This window comes from Pelodiscus sinensis, chromosome 2 (genome assembly GCF_049634645.1).
Source record: "Pelodiscus sinensis isolate JC-2024 chromosome 2, ASM4963464v1, whole genome shotgun sequence".
NCBI lineage: Eukaryota > Metazoa > Chordata > Testudines > Trionychidae > Pelodiscus > Pelodiscus sinensis.
This window is the reverse complement of record NC_134712.1, coordinates 135,934,011-135,950,863: the sequence shown is the minus strand read 5'-3', so window position 1 is coordinate 135,950,863 and position 16,853 is coordinate 135,934,011. Positions and strand designations below refer to the sequence as shown.

Below are 16,853 nucleotides of genomic sequence, written 5' to 3'. Positions count from 1 at the left end.
TCCTACCCACCAGTGGATCAGCACCACCGTCTCTCTCCTGTGCTTCCCACCCACTACTGTTCCTGGTGTTTGGAGGCTCTGGAGGCACCGAGCAAGGATGCAGCATGCTCAGGGAAGAGGGCAGATCTGGGCAGGAAGAGGCAGGGCGCGGGTGGAGCAGCAGGGAGAGGTGAGACAGTGAAAGGCCCCCCACCCGGGCACCCCACTCGGGCAGTTTTGAAAGTTGGCACTTATTGGAATTTGGCCAAGACACTTGGGCCTTGTCTTCACTGGGAAAAGATTGTTTTCCTACCACAGGGTAACTAACACCTGGTAAAATTTGAGGGCATAAGGCAGTTGTAGTTTTCAGACATGATAGCAAACTGAGGTAACTATTGGGTTAAATCAACTGTGACACACAGTACCTCAGAAAGGCACTCTTAACCCCCTATTCATTATTTACATATGGCTGTGATATTTCATAGAACACACAAAGATGGTACATTCACATAACATCTGTTGAAACCCAAATATGCTCTGTGCAAATATGTGTATCATTAGTGCGTATAAAGTTAAGACATTTTACTGAATGGTTGTTACTGAAATATGCTGTATGTTCATTCAGGACACAAGGACCCTGCCCAGGAGAATGCTCCACAGCCATTAATCAGCGGGAGAGTTGTAATCAAGGGATTTGCAATTCAACAACAGTTGCCCAAGTCCACACAATGGGGGTTTACTTGATCACTGTGCCTCAGAAAAGCTCATTGGGACATGTCTGGGCAAGTGTCTCCCATGCCCATGGATTGAGGGTATAAAAATAAGGAACAGTGTCAGCATATTTTTACCTTTTTCCTCCCCCACCAAAACTGAAAGCAGCTGGAGTGCTGGGAAGATGAAGGGCATTTGAGAAGCCTGGGCCAGGTTTAAAGGAAAGCCTGTGTATTAAGAACTGTAACATCCAGTTGGATCTGAAAATATGCTGATCTAAATACTTCCTAATGAAATTAGGGTTCAATTTTAGATTGTGCATTTATCTTTTATTTTTTTTGGTAACTAGCCCTGATCTTCCACGCCGATAACTGGCTTGTTCCACTCAACCCTGCACCGCCCTCTCCCAGCTTGCTGTGCTTAGCTTCACTACGGCAACAGGAATCAGAGTGCCCTGGCCCCAGGGCGCTCCTGCTTCTCCACAGCCACAGGAAGCGAGCACAGCAAAATGGGAGAGGGCAGCAGGATGGGGCAGAGAGGAGCAGGCTGCCAGGCCACTCCAGCTTCCACCGCCATGGTGAGTGGGGGAGGGGAAACTAGCCCTCTCTGTTGCCCCACACCAGCTCTTCCCCCTCGCCCCTCCCAGTAATCTTGTAGCTTGCATTGCTCAGGGAAGAGGGCTTTGGCAAGGGGGTGGAACAGGGGCAGAGCAGGAGCAGGGCTTGTGGGGAAGAGGAGGAGCAGGAGTGGAGTGGGCAGGGGTGAAGCAGAGGCAGGGCAGGACCCATGGCGGGGGGAGGGGGTTGCCTTGAGCCTCAAGCCTTGGGCAGAGGAAGTACCCCAGGCCCCAAACCCTCCTAGACATTGCCCTAGAGTCACTGATGCTACTTGTACTTTCCTGGGAATTCTCCCATCTAAATAATGTCCCGCCTACCTTACAGCTGACAATACCACAGCTAAGGGAACAGTCTATAGCTAACATACTGTGGAATGGCTGCAGGGAAATATTGTCTCAGTACGTTCACACAACTATTATTAGCTTTTATCACAATTACTCATGAAGGGGTTATATGTACCCATTAGATAAGGGTATATATCTCACAGCATATTGTAACAATCTTACAATGTGTAGGACATATTTCAATTTTCTTCTTCTTCTATATTTAAGGGGTTCTAAATTTGAAAATATTTTGGCATCAACTTATTCAAGGAAGTTCAAAACTAGATAAAAGTTGCTATAGTTACTACTGAAAAGTAACAAGTATTTTTCAAACTTCTAACAAATTTACAATGATTTTTAATTTTTTCCAAAAATAAAATTACAGCATGCACTGAAGTCTGCCTAACAAATTACTTGATTGTGTTTTACAGATTTGGCACATACTTTTGTTAAAGGTATTTATTTAACCAGTTAAGCATGTCCTTTCTTGCTTCCTCAATGTAAGGTCTATCTTGAGGGTTCATGTCTTCTCTCTTGCGATGTACAAAACCATGAGTTTGTCCAGGGTAAATTTTAACTCTGTAATCAACTTCACAGTGTTGTTTTAGTTTCTGCTCCAGCAAGGTGACCTGTAACAGAACATCCTTCCATTAGTGACATTGATTTAACCTATTACTTTTACCAATTCTCAGTTTGCCATCATTTAGTTTTCTGAAAGATGTGATGTATCCTCATCTCAGTGCCAATCTCACAGCTGGACCAGACTAGATTAGTTACCCCAATTGTATTTTTAATCTTTTCTTCTAGTAAATGGAGAAAACATAATTGAAATATGGACTGTACAAAGTTACAGAAAATGTGTAGGTACATGGAATAACATCTTTAAAGGTCTCTGCAAAGACACAAACACTTGTTTCCTGATGCGGGGCTTACTATGAGTACAGACAGTCCCCGACTTACAAACGGGTTACATTCTGAACACCCGGTCGTAACTCGATTTGGTTGTAAGTTGGAAATACCCTTAAACGAGCTGCCTACGCTGTTCGAAAAACTTGACGTAGATGGTTCTCAACTCAAAAATATTATAATGGGGTTCATGGGAGGTTGGTCGTAAGTACGGATGGTCGTAAATCGGTGTGTTTATAAGTCAGGGAGTGGCTATAGTGCATTTGGTAACAAGCACTATAGCGAGTAATAAATGGAGACTGCATCGAGCAGTGGGACAAAACTGGAATCCCTTTTGAATTTGTGTACTGGAGGATGGGATCTATAGTCTGTAATTCTAATCTGCTCCTGTGACTTTTGATGGAAAAAATAAAACTGGGTGCAAGCCTGAAGCGTGGTTTCCTTTTGGCTCCTTTTGTGGGTACTCAGCTTTCTCGCATTCTGATTCTATAGCCTTTAACAAAAACTAAATCTGTATTTTGCCCAATGTTTTCCAGATTACTGTGCCTATAAATTTGGTTTAGATGGATCTGAAATGTTGCAAGAACACCTTGCAGAATTTTGTTGTTTTTGAATCAGAACCTCAGCCAACCTTAAGACAAGTTACCAACAATGCCATCAGATGATAAACGGGGATAGAACAGGGGGAGGTTAGCAGCGTGAGAAAGGAGGATGGAGGCCCACTCTATTCTACTAGATCCCAGCCCAAAACCCTAACAGTGGTGGATGGTGGATGGTTCAGACACTGAAACAGTGGGGATCCACTAAAACATGCTGACTCATTCTTCAGTAACAAGAACAGACTAAAGTCTAGTTTCTCTAAGCTAGTTCCTATCCCATTCCAGGTGCAAGGGCTCTGTAGTCCAAGGGTACGTGTTCATCTTGGGGTACAGCATTGACAGTAGACCTGGCCACCCCTATCCTGGGTTGGTCTCCTCTGGGGAAAGGATGTGGCACAGTGCTGATTCAGCTCTGGAGTTCTGCAGCTGTTTGGAGATGTCTGCCTCCTTTCATGGCTCTAACCCCGCTGAGTGCAAAGCCCTCTTCCCTACTTGCTGCCACCAGGGCCGACTCGAGCCATTCCTGCGTCCCGGGCAGTGGGCACGCGATGCATGCGCGGCTCCGCCCCTGGGCGCACGGTGCATGCGCAGCCCTGCCCCCCAGCATGCTGTACACCTTACAGCTGCAATCGGGCACACGGCGCCTGATGGCAGCTCTAAGGGGTGCCGTGTGGCTGGGTGTGCAGCGCCTCTTACAGCTGCCATCAGGTGCCCCCAATAGGCTGGCACTCTGGGCAGCTGCCCAGCTACCCCCCCCCCCCACCTAATCTGGCCCTGGCTGCCACACCTCTCTGCTTCAGGTGCAAGGGGAGGGGTGGGGATGGTCTGGCTCCACCTAACTAGGGGAGTGTAGTGTATCTGTGAGCTCAGGATCAGAGGGAGGCCATTCTGCTCCACTATAGGGTTCACAGTCAGCCCCTCTGCTTTCTTTATGCACATCTCTCAGCTTGGTCAATGAAACACTGGTTATTTTTCCCTTTCTGGGAAAACTGCAAAATTGCCAGAAATGTCAAGCCTAAAGGGCAGGGGCTCCAGATGAGGAAAACAACTGGGAGGAAACAGAGAATACAAATAAAGAAGGGTAGAGAGAGCTGCCTGCCCTGGTGGAGAGTAATTTCCCTGAAATAAACAGAGAACCTGGAGACTAGACCCTTAAGTGCTATAAATCATTACAGAATCATTGAAGTCATGGGATGGAAAGCCTAGGAGTGAGCTGTCCATCCGCAGCTGTTGACCCCAGTTACACCAGTTCAGGGTGTTGGCCTAATGTGGGTTGTTACCTGTTCCATTTTGATTAAGGATGGTTTCCTCTCCTGAACCTGCTCCATGCCTTCCTTTTGACTCCCTCCATGCCTACTTAGCCCTCTCCTACCAGGGCTCCACTTGTGCTGGGGAGAGGCAACCCCGCCACTACCCCCAACAAGGGGGTCGGGACACCGCAGGGTGGCGCGCGAACACGACCCAGGCAGCGGCAGGACAAGTGCCACCAGACACTCACGGGGAGGGAGCAGGCAAGCGCGGCACGGTAACACAGCAGATGGGTGTTGGGGAGGCGTTTGGGCAATGGCCCCGGCCGGTAACGTTACATGACGTCACCAGCGCGACAGAAGGGGGCGGGGAGGAAGATCCGGCGAGCCAACCAGTACGCCCGACATCACACACCGGGCAGGACAGTGGGGAAGAGGACAAAAGCGGGAGGGAGAACACAGGCAAAGGGGAGCGCGGGGCAGGCAGCAGGTAATGAGACCAGGGGAACAGACGAGGGGAGAGGGCTCCCCTGAGGGTGGCTGAAAGGGGCCCCGGTGGCCAGGTGGAAGTGGTCCAGGGTGGAGTCGTGGAGCCCGTGAGCAGGTGCATTTAGGGGCAAACCCCCACCTACTACCACTGGGAGCTTGGTTCCCGGTGTTAGGGCCCTGGGCCGGGGTCTAGGAGTGTGGGTGGGCCCTGACCCTCTCCCTGCCACCGGCGGGCGAACTAAGTGCTATGTACGGAGGCAAATGTGCAGCTTCTTGTGGGCTCCGCGGCCAATATGTAGGGGCGGGGCAGGCAACACGAAGTGACCTGGGTGCGAGGGACACGTGAAACAACGGGGTGTAATATCTGAATAAACATCGATACGTGACACCGCTGTTTCACACAACCTATATTAAGAGATGGAAACATTGACATATGCCTTTAGATAATGTTTGTGAGAACAATAACAGGAGTTTCTATGGCCCTCTTTAAGAGGAGAGAAAAGTTCTAATTAATTTTCTAATTTCTCTGAACAAAGTATTTTATGAAATGCATGTTTAAAAAGCAAAGAGGATACAAATGTGTTTGCAGATGAACTTACTTGTTCAAGAGGGATGTAATCATCATTTTCACCAAAAATGAAGAACGTGGGATGGAGCAAACTGTATCTCTCCTCAAAGTACTTAATTACACCTAGAAAAATTAAATACATTTTACATTTTTGCAGTGAGCCAATGTAAAATGGCTAACATTAAATCCAAACATGGATGTTACAGATGGAGACACCAGATCTGAACTTCCTCTCTTCTAACTCTGGGGAAATGAGGTTTTAGATCCAGTGACTTGGCCCAGCACTACAACTGGCTACCAAGCCCTGCGCCGGCAAAAACATACACCTATTTCCTCATCAGTGCAGTTCCACTAATAACTACAATGGACAAGTCTGTGTTGTAGCCAAATACTTTTATCACCATGTTATGAAATCTGGGTTAGATGGCTGTCCTGTTGATTCCTCTGGTGGAGCTGTACTGGAGCTGTACTGATGGTGAACCTGACTTTCTCCACTGTAGATGCACACTACAACACTGAACCCAAAGATCCATGACTTCTAACTCAGGTCTAGTTCAAAATCAATACTAAGCAGCTTAAGTCAATATTTTGTGAGAATAGTATATATTACCTTGAACCTTGGCTGCATTCCTGGTATTTTGCCCCACTGAAAAAACCTATCGTACTAGTTCTGACACAGACCAAATGGTTGTCACAATTGTGCTGAATGTCATGTGCCTTGATTATCAGTTTGAAATGGTATATGAATCAGCATACTGTAGCAGACTATAAAAAGTGTATTTCACTTTTTTCTGTTATGAAAGCTTCATAGATTGAGAGCTACACATGTACATAGAAATGCATCGTTATATATACACACATCTATTATTTCAATTTTGATGCAAATCACTAAGAAATTCGTATAATGTTTTTATTTTACTGTTTATTCACATTTGTATAATGCTAAAAATACATAGAAAAAGCTCCAGCTACTCTGACAAATAATTAAACATATATTCACAGGGAACAAAAATGAATCATGAGGAAATAATTAATTAACAGCAAATCAGGACTCTCAGGAAGTTCCCCCAACTCTTCCCATAATCCACAGCACATAAATGTAAATTATTATATATAGCCATATTTAAACTACATGCTATATTTATATATGTAAGTCTGCTCAAGTTTACATGCATTATAAACTTACCATAGATTGCCACTCCAGTTTTTAATTCAGGATTTTTCAGCATCAAATGATGTACAGCCATTCCGCCCCAGCAAAATCCAATAACACCAATCTTCTTTGCATTGCACTGCTCCTTTAAATACTTCAAGACAACATCAGCTTCCCTAACTCATATAAAGAAAGACAAAGTAAGGAATCCAGTAGCACTCCCTGGAAAACTGGAAAGAAAATACAGTTGGCTTATACAATAGTAATTTCTAATTTTCTTTAACTTTGTAGTATGTTCTTGTAATACAACACTTCCAGAAATTAAACTTCAGTTTTGAAAAATGAGTTGGCAATTATAAATCCATCATTAAAATACATGAATATTTAATGGAGTTAAAACAACTTAGAGAAGAAAACAGCATAACACATGAGTAACATACTGAATGTGTAATGAGTTGAGGCTAGAACAATCTTTTATTTTACATGTATTGGTGGTTAGAATTTAAATTGATTCTATAACTACAAATACAAAGTTGGACAAAGGACTACACTTCTTATTAAGTAACACTGACAACATTTAAGTGAAGCCCTTTCAAGTGAACATCATATATGATCAAATTATTAAAAATGATAGTAAATGCTTCATGAAGTCAATCAAACAAATTTGAAGGTGCTGAAATTCAGCAGTGAAATAACAGGTTAAATGGTGAAGTGTAGTTAGGTGTATAAACAGTAAAAAAAAACAAGTTTATGTGAAAAAGTACTGTAGTCTAACTCACACTGCCTTTGTGGATGTGCAATACAAATGTAAGTTACACCAGTTTGGTAGTCTTTGGTGGCTAAATTTGCATCTTACAATTTACAGCAGGGTAAACTAGTACCCTAGGAAGCATAAGGGTAGAGTGACCTAAATTAAAGTAGAAGGAGCCTGCTTTATTTCAGTGCCTTGTGATAGGGTCCATCCCCCCCGCCCTCTTTCAGTAGCACCAACTCCTGTCTCGACATATATAAATTATAGCTATTTTGCACAACTGCTGAATGTCACTAATTGTCCATTGACACCACTATTTGCATCACTACTAATCTGACCCACAGATTTCAATGGGACTTGTGCTTTCTTAGTCCAGACTGCATCTGGTCTATTTTATTTTAGAACTTGATCCTGGAGTCCTTACTCGGGCAAAACTCTTGTCAATAGAGAGCTGCATATACATGCAGTTTACAAAATCTTACCTATCCACCTTGCTGGCATCTCGAGTTTTCAGCCAGTCAGTAAAAGTGGACCAATCATCAGAAGGTTCCCAAGGTTTTTGTCCCACAAAGAAGTCTGGACAGATGGCTCTATATGAAAAAGTAAAACAATTTATGTCCTTGGAACAGCAATAAAGAATAATTAAGAGACCATATGTGAATTTTAATGTGCATTTTGAATCTAATAAAATGACGTGACAGAACCTCAAGAGCATGGCAGTTTATTTTGACCTGTTAGGCTTTGTTAATTAAGGAATGTGATAAGCTATTAACTGCACTGAAAATACCTGAGCATTGATTATTAATTTTGCAGCTATTCTGTAATTTAAAAAAATATAAATATTAACCTAGTACTTTCAAAATGACTATCCATGTTTACTGTATTTCTGAATACACTACTCTTGGAGCGTGTCTCCACTGAGGAGCTATTTCAAAACAACAAGGTGAGCATCCACACAAGCCCATTATTTCAAAATTATTTCAAAATAATGGGCTTGTTGTTTCAAATAACCCCTGCTTCTGATGATTACTCATAGCCTCCCCCCTTCCCTCTGCCCCCAGGGGCCATTGAGGCCAATGAACACATGGCAGTGAGACTTCCTGGGCACCTAAGTGTCCCGAGGAACCCGAGCCAGTCCCAGCCCCATCCCTGAGCCCCTCCTTCCCCTTCCTCCTCCTTCCCACTCCCAGGTTCTTTTCCCAGTCCCTCCGCAGTTGTACATTCCTCAAATAAAAATAACAAAGTTTTGTTTTCAAGCAAATAAGGCTTCTTTATTTGGTTTTCAGGAGAGGGGGAGGAGATGAGAAGGAAGGGCAGGGGAAGGGAGGGGTGAGGGAGGCAAGGCACACAGGGGCAATGCAGAAGCCCCTTGTGGGGAGGCTCTGGTGAGAGTTTCATAGGTGAGAGTCTATTTAATTTTTGGCTTAGCATCTTTGACAATCTCTCTTTAGGAAGAAAACATTAAGATTGCTTACATGTATCCATTAGCTGCCAGCATGTCAACTATGTATCTGGTATTTGGGAGTTGCCATCCAAATATATCTTGAATCACAATCACAGCTTTTTCCATGCTTGCGGATGGTTTGCAAACATATGCCTTGATGTGCTCAACTTGCACTTCCTGCCCAAGGCCCCCATACTCAAACCTGTCTCCAATGTCACATGGGCAAGGTCTCGCTTCATTGGCCATCTGGGATACAAATGTGGAAAGAACAAAAAATATTAAACTATTAATATTTAAGTTTACATGCATAAAAAGTCTGAATGTAATGTAGTGATGGCATTGTGACTTATGGAATCTTAGACATGTGATGTTATTGGATTTTAGCAGAACATTGTTGTGTGTTTACCCTAAATTTTGTACAATGTGGACAAAGCGAGATGTCAATTGAAAGCTTATGCTTTGCAGATTCTATTTATACTGCTCATGTGCCTGTATGATTTTTTATTTAAAGTTATGAGTATTGGCTCTGTATTTATACTTCAAATATTTGCTTCTGGGAGATATCAACAAGTGAAAGGGGGGGCTACCCAAGTGAATAGCAGTACTTCACTGACAATGAACCTTAAGTGTTTCCAGTATGCCTCTGAGGAATTTTGCTGTAAAGCTGCAGTCAAACAGGTAGGCAGTGGTGGCATGCTTAAAAAAGACATGGACAGGTAACTTGCTCATGTGACAAACTCCATTTGGGGAGGTATTTTCACACCCTGAGAACAATGGAATTCCCTCCCCATGGGGAAGGTTGCAAAACGGACCCAAAAGGTTCCTCCAAGTGTCTTCACCCCAGCTCATCACTTCAGAAGCATCTCAGCTATGAATTGGGCCCAGAAGGACTAATGCACCATCCTAACAAAGAATGCATTCCAAAGACTTTTAAGATAGCAGTTTGTTCCGTCTCAGCTACAAGCCTGCACCAGGAACTTTGTAATTGGCGTATGCAATTTTGTTTCCTTTAACAATTTTACTCTCAATTTATTCTTTCTTCCTTTTTATTAATAAACCTTTAGATTTTAAATTCTAAAGGAATGGCACTGTGTGCTCTTTTGAGTAAGATCTGAGGTATAAATTGACCTGGGAATGTGACTGGTCCTTTGGGATCGGAAGAACCTGTTGGCTTTGGTGACACTGATGTTCATAACCTCTCATCTGTGTAAGGAGGGGTACTGGTTTTGGCACAGGAAAAGCTAGAGTGCCTAAGAGGGTTGCTTGTGTGACTTCTTGCTGCTCGGTATGGCAGCTGAAGTGCTCTTTGTGACTAGTTTGGTGCCTTATAGTGTAGGACAGTACACTAATCTTGGGCTGTAAATAGCCCTGTTTCTGAGTAATTCGCCCTGATTTGACCTCTCAGCAGTGCCCCCAGAACCCACCATATTACCGCATGCCTTCTAATACTTGCCAAACAGTAGCGTTTTTGCTGTATTTCACAGACAGCTTTAATCTGGTTACTTAGTCTGTATGTTCTTGGGGACAGGGACCCAGCTTTTTAATTTGTGTTTGCCAGCATCTAGCTTAATGTAGTCCTGGTCCATGATTACTATTCTTATGTATTATGGTAATATAAGTAATAAAACAATGAAAAAAAGTTAGGAGTAATACCTCCCTAGATAAGATCATAGAATCATAGCACCATAGAGCTGGAAGAGACCTTAGAAGGCCATCAAGTCCAGCCCCCTTCCCAAGGCAGAACCAATTAAATCAACCCAGCCTGGGCTTTGTCAAGCCGAGACTTAAACACCTCTAGGGATGGAGACTCCACTACTTCCCTAGGTAACCCATTCCAGTGCTTCACTATCCTCCTAGTGAAATAGTTTTTCCTAATATCCAATCTGGACCTCTCCCACCACAACTTGAGACCATTGCTTCTTGTTCTGCCATCTGTCACTACTGAGAACAGCCTTTCTCCAGCCTCTCTGGAACCTCCCTTCAGGAAGTTGAAGGATGCTATCAAATCCCCCCCACTCTTCTCTTCTGCAAACTAAATAGCCCCAACTCCCTCAGCCTGTCCTCGTAGGTCATATGCTCCAGCCCCCTAATCATTTTGGTTGCCCTCCACTGGACCCTCTCCAATGCATCCACATCCTTCCTGTAGTTGGAGACCCAGAACTGGACACAATACTCAGCTCTGGTGAGGCCACCTCTGGAGTAAAGAGGAATAATCACATCTCTGGATCAACTGGCAATGTTCCTCTTAATGCAACCTAATATGCCATTAGCCTTCTTGGCTACAAGGGCACACTGTTGACTCATGTCCAGCTTCTTATCCACTGTAATCCCCAGGTCCTTTTCTACAGAACTGCTACTTAGCCAGTTGGTCCCCAGCCTGTAACAATGCTTGGGATTCTTCTGTCCCAAGTGCAGGACTCTACACTTGTCCTTGTTGAACCTCATCAGATTTCTTGTGGCCCAATCCTCCAATTTGTCTAGGTCATTCTGGACTCTTATCCCTTACCTGTAATGTATCTACCTCTCCCCCTAGCTTAGTGTCATCCACAAACTAGCTGAGGGTTCAATCCATGCCCTCATCCAGGTCATTAATAAAGATGTTGAACAAAACCGGTCCCAGAACTGAACCTTGGAGCACTACGCTAAAAACCGACTGCCATCCTGACATCGAGCCATTGATCACTACCTGCTGGGCCCAACCTTCCAGCCAACTTTCTATCCATCTTACCGTCCATTTATCCAATCCACATTCCCATAATTTGCTGGCAAGAATATTGTGGGAGACCATATCAAAAGCCTTGCTAAAGTCAAGGTATATCACATCCACTGACTTCCCCATATCCACAGAGCCAGTTACCTCATCATAGAAGCTAATCAGATTGGTCAGGCATGTCTTGCCCTTCATGAATCCATGCTGACTATTCCTGATCACTTTCCCCTCTTCCAAGTGCTTCAAAATTGATTCCTTGATGGTCCTCTCCATGATTTTTCCAGGGACTGAGGTAAGACTGACTGGCCTATAGTCCCCTGGATCGTCTTTCTTAAAGATGGGCAGTACATTTGACTTCTTCCAGTCATCTGGGATCTCTCCTGATCTCCACGACTTTTCAAAGATAATGGCCAAAGGCTCCTCAATGACATTTGCCAACTCCCTCAGTATCCTTGGATGTATTAAGTCCGGGCCCATAGATGTATGTACGTTTAGCTTTTCTAAATAGTTCCTAACCTGTTCTTTCCCCACCAAGGGCTGTCCACCTTCGTTCCATATTACGTCACTTAGCACATTAGTCTGGGAGCTGACCTTGTCTGTGAAGACAGAGGCAAGGAAAGCATTGAGTACTTCAGCTTTCCCCACATCATCTGTCACTAGGTTATCGCCCTCATCCAGTAGGGACCCCACACCCTCTCTGATCACCTTCTTCTTGCTAACATGCCTGTAGAAACCTTTCTTGTTATCCTTCACATCCCTTGAGAGTTGCAATTCCAGTTGCACTTTTGCCTTCCTCATAACTCCCCTGCATTCTCGAGCTATACATTTATACCCCTCTCTAGTCATCTGTCCAAGTTTCCACTTTTTGTAAGCTTCCTTTTTGTGCTTAAGTCTACCAAGGATTTCCCTGGTAAGCCAATCTGGTCTCCTACCATACTTGCTTCTCTTGCTATGCATTGGAATGGTTTCTTTCTGTGCCTTCAGTAAGGCTTCTTTAAAATACTGCCTGCTTTCCTGGGCCCCTTTTCCCTTCATGTTAGCATCCCAGGGGATTCTGCCCATCAGGTCTCTGAGGGAGTCAAAGTCTGCTTTTCTGAAGTCCAAGGTGTGTATTTTACTACGCTCTTTTTTTCCTTTGGTCAGGATCCTGAAATCTCATGATCACTGCTTCCCAGGTTGTCACCCACCTCTACTTCCCCTATTAGTTCCTCCCTGTTTGTGAGCAGCAGGTCAAGGTGCACACAGGCCCTGGTTGGATCCTGCAACACTTGTACCAAGAAGTTATCCCCAACAGTCTCCAAAAATTTCCTGGATTGCCTGTGTACTGCCATATTGGTCTCCCAACAGATGTCAGGGTGATTAAAGTCCCCCATGAGAATCAGGGCCTGCAATCTGGAAACTTCTCTCAGTTGTCTGAAGATAGCCTCATCCACCTGATTCGGTGGCCTGTAGCAGACACCAACCACAACATCGCTGCTGTAGCTTACACCTCTAAACTTGACCCACAGACTCTCAACAGGCTTTTCTCCCTCTATATACTGCAGTTCTGAGCAATCACAGTGCTCTCTTACATATAGATCATCACACATGGCTGTTGTTGGGATGAAGGGCTCCCCCTCCCCCCATTCTTATCTTTTCTGTGATATACTCAGTAACTCCTGGATCAATATGAAGTTTAGATATGTGACAGTCCTTTGGAAGTGAAAGTTATGACCAAGTAAAGATACAGAAACAGTTTTGATTAAACTTGAGACATTTTTATGGCCAAAGTTAATGTTTCTGTATGTTAAGCTTTCTGTAACAGGTCCTTTCAGTATAAAGAATTTCCACAGTTAAAGTAACTTGAGCCCCAAGTGTTACAGGTACTTGAAGAAAGGTGTTTATTTTATACAAGGACTATGATCAACAAGAACTTATCTAACAAGTAATTCACAGACTTTTTATGAGGGATTTGTTAAGTATTATAGAAGTGATATATTCTGCCAGTATGGTAAAAATCTCATGTGAAGTGAAAATCTTTGAGGTGAACAAAACTGTTAGAAGAAGAAAGTGGCTGCAAGGCTTGGTTAACAGCTGATTAGTGATTATATAGAGAGAAGTCAAGTGACTGGAACAGAGTAGATAACAGAGCTGATACAAGGTGTGTACAGCTGATTTATCTTATGTCTTTAAGTAAATTGCTACAGTCTACTAGTGTCAGACCAATCAAGTTGCTTTATATTGCTGCAGACTGTTTCAAGTGATCCATATAAATCACTGTGTTAAGGACTAAATAGTTTACAAACTATTAAACAATGTGGCTATTCTGTATGTACTTTAAAATGGACATGTGCTAAAAGCCTAAGAGCACTGACAAAGAACAGATCACCTGACACAGAAACGCTATGTAAAGTTGACTACACTAAATACGCTCATGGAAACCATCCTATGGAGGCTGGTTGCTGGCCATGGTCTGGTAAAGATGACCTAAATAGTTGTCTGACGAAATGCAAAACTGAAGGGGAAAAAAGTCTGCATACATATATGACCAGATGATTTACACAAATTGGTGTGATCCAAGAGGTTTTGTACCTATGGACTTAAAGTCTGGTAACACAAACCACAAGCCGCAAAAAACTGCAAGAGTAAAAAAACCAGAAAATTTCTTCTGTCTTTGGATGGTGAGAAGCCACCAGCTTGTACTCTGATCAGCCACTTCAAAACTTAATAAGAGGTATCAACTGAATGTGGTTTGATTCACATCAGCTTTCAAATAGAGGACTTCATTGGACTAACTCAACTCTTTATCAGAAGCATGCATCACTTTCTGATTAACCTGCATTAGTTTTGCTAAGAAAAACCAGGCCCCGTTTCCCACAGATATATATATGTAGTGTAATGCCATCAGATCTTTGTTTCCAAACTGAAAAATCTAGACAAGAGGGACTATAAAAATAACTTCATTAGTATTCCAGTAATCTGGTCTCAACTAAAGTTGTTTTATAGACAAGCAACCTTTTCATGCTGTTCTTGAAGTGAACATTCAGGGGGGAAAGAAACAGATGCCATAAGGTCTTGGGGGCAAACTACCTGAACTAAATTTTCCATTTGTCTCAAGAAATTGGACATTGCAATTATCAAGCTGAGCTGGAGAACTCACCTTCACACCAGTTGTAAATGGTAAACAGCAAAATTTCAATAATATATGTACCCAAAGGAAGACTTGATTATTTTCAAGCTAAATGCATCTCAAAATTGCAGAAAGTTAAAAACTTAGTGCAGATGGCTTAAGTCTATAACATACTGTATTTCACTAACAAGTTCTATCTTAGATGTATAAAAATAATGCTACATCAACAAGTAATTGAGAGATCTGTGGGCTAGAAAAATAAATTACACTAACTCAGCCTAGCACTGTTTCTAACAAGAAACTCTGCTTGCTTAAAGCAAAAGATAACCGAGAGAACCCGTTAGTGTCTAAAACTATCAGCCTAGAAGTGATAAACAGTTTATGATCAGAAGAAACATGCAGCTCTCTAACATAATATTACTTCAGTTATTTTGTTTGAATTAAAAGGCACTAGTGGCCAGATTTTTAAATATATTTAAGCACCAAAAGATTCAGGTAAGTACCTCAGTAGATTTTCAGAAGAGTCCAGGCACCTAAGTCCCACTGAAAGGTTCTTAAGTGCCTACATCAGTTTTTAAAATGGGACTTACCCATCTAAGTTACTTTGGCTTTGTAATCCTGAGTGGAGCAATACCTCAATACTGTTAAAATTTTAGGCCTCAGAGTGATATGTAGTCATCCTCCACCATTATATTGAAAACAGAGTTGAACAGGGTCAATATCTTGTGAAATTAGGATAGTTTACATCATTATCTGCATTTTGTATTTGTGGCTTAGTGCATGAATGAAGGTTATGATTGCCTTGAGAGGCAATTTTAAGTTAAGTTCACATTTTAGTAATTAACTGTTTGCAGTTCTAAATTCTAACCTTAGATAATGCTTGGCAACAGCAATACCATAATTTGATTAGTAGGGATCTATTCTGAAGCATCCATTATTCAATGCTGATACCAAAATCACCTTTCCAGAATAGTTCATGGCTGGTCTACTTTCACCTGTGTAATATCACTTTCTGATAATGACTTTCATTAACTGATCTGATTGACTAGCACTTGACTAGCAGTGCTGTTGTTGTTATGTCTGAGGATATTAAAGAGTCAAGGTGCTTGAGGTAACATCTTTTATTGGACCAAATTATGTTGGTGAAAGAGACAAGCCTTCATGCTTACTCAGAGCTGAGACCTGAAGAAAAACTCTGTAAGCACAGAAGTTGGGACTCATACAGCTCAATTCCATTATATTAATACATTAACTGGTATCAGTCAATGCATTTGATATTTACTAGTTAATGTCTTACATATCAAATTTTGTTTTCTACACTAAGGTTTTATTAAATACCCTAGTGAACCATTTACAATACCTTTTAGCCTAGTGAAGGCATACTTTAAGCGTGACAAGAGACAAATACCATATGTTAAATCACACATCCCTACCATCCTTATATCTTTCTACATCATCAAGGAAAAAAGAGTTCCAGAATGAGTTTGTGAGGACCAAAATTAATTCAGGATTTCTTTAGTTTTGGGTTGGGGGAGTGTTTTTTTGCTTTTGTTTTTTTCTGAATCACTGAAAAAGTTGTCCCTGTTCCACAGTATCTTCTAAAATACAACTGAAACCACATTCAATATATTAGATATATATAAATCAACTGCAAGCGAAAAACAGAGCAAAGCCTACACAAAACCTTTTTCATCTGAAATATCTCAATCTGTTTCATTTCCCTGTGTCATAGTGTTGCAGCTCTCCAAGTTTGCTCTTTTTAAAATTATTAATCATATGCACTTTGAAACTTTTCCTTCCACCTATAGTTGTAGATTAAATACTAACCTTTGGTATCTTGTGCTTGGCCAAACAGTTGATTCAGTTCTGTTGTTAAAAGCACAGCAATTCCTTTCTTAGAGGGGGATTTATTTAAAACTCTGTCCAACTTCAGGAAGACTGAATGAGTCCTGGCAATTAAGTTGTTTGTCATTTGTGCTGAACCTGGACTTGTATTGCCAGATCTTAGTTAATGAATCACAATTTTATCTGCAATACTTAACAGTGTTGCATATTCAGTTATTTTATCTTTTCATTTCAAAGGCTGTTCCAATTCTAGGTTTTTTGCTTAGTAACAAGACTGATAGATTCTGTATTAAGTGTATAATAAAATCACCAATTCTCCTAAATATATGGATTGATTTTATTTACTTTGGTGTAACTCCATTGAATTGAGGGGAACTGCTTCTGATTTATACATAACTGAAA

General features: G+C 42.2%; 1 protein-coding gene across 1 annotated transcript; it reads right to left on the bottom strand.

Moving 5' to 3' along the window:
* Positions 1–1,970: 1,970 nt before the first annotated feature.
* On the bottom strand, positions 1,971–16,591 carry LOC102459893 (carboxymethylenebutenolidase homolog). Its single transcript, XM_006111042.4, has 6 exons — positions 16,434–16,591; positions 8,819–9,033; positions 7,826–7,933; positions 6,626–6,768; positions 5,471–5,562; positions 1,971–2,259 (listed from the first exon to the last, which is right to left on the bottom strand). The coding sequence occupies exons 2-6, from the start codon at positions 9,031–9,033 to the stop codon at positions 2,080–2,082; spliced, it is 738 nt and encodes a 245-aa protein (XP_006111104.2). The 5' UTR covers positions 16,434–16,591; the 3' UTR covers positions 1,971–2,079.
* Between the last annotated feature and the right edge of the window lie 262 nt (positions 16,592–16,853).

What these genes read in the sequence shown, in the direction of transcription:
- LOC102459893 (XM_006111042.4), bottom strand. Translation starts at nt 9,033, where the DNA reads ATGGCCAATGAAGCGAGACCTTGCCCATGTGACATTGGAGACAGGTTT. An exon ending in CTGGCAGCTAATGGATACAT is followed by an intron (nt 7,934 to 8,818) that starts GTAAGCAATCTT and finishes TTTTTCATATAG; the next exon opens with AGCCATCTGTCCAGACTTCT. An exon ending in AACTGGAGTGGCAATCTATG is followed by an intron (nt 5,563 to 6,625) that starts GTAAGTTTATAA and finishes TAATTTTTCTAG; the next exon opens with GTGTAATTAAGTACTTTGAG.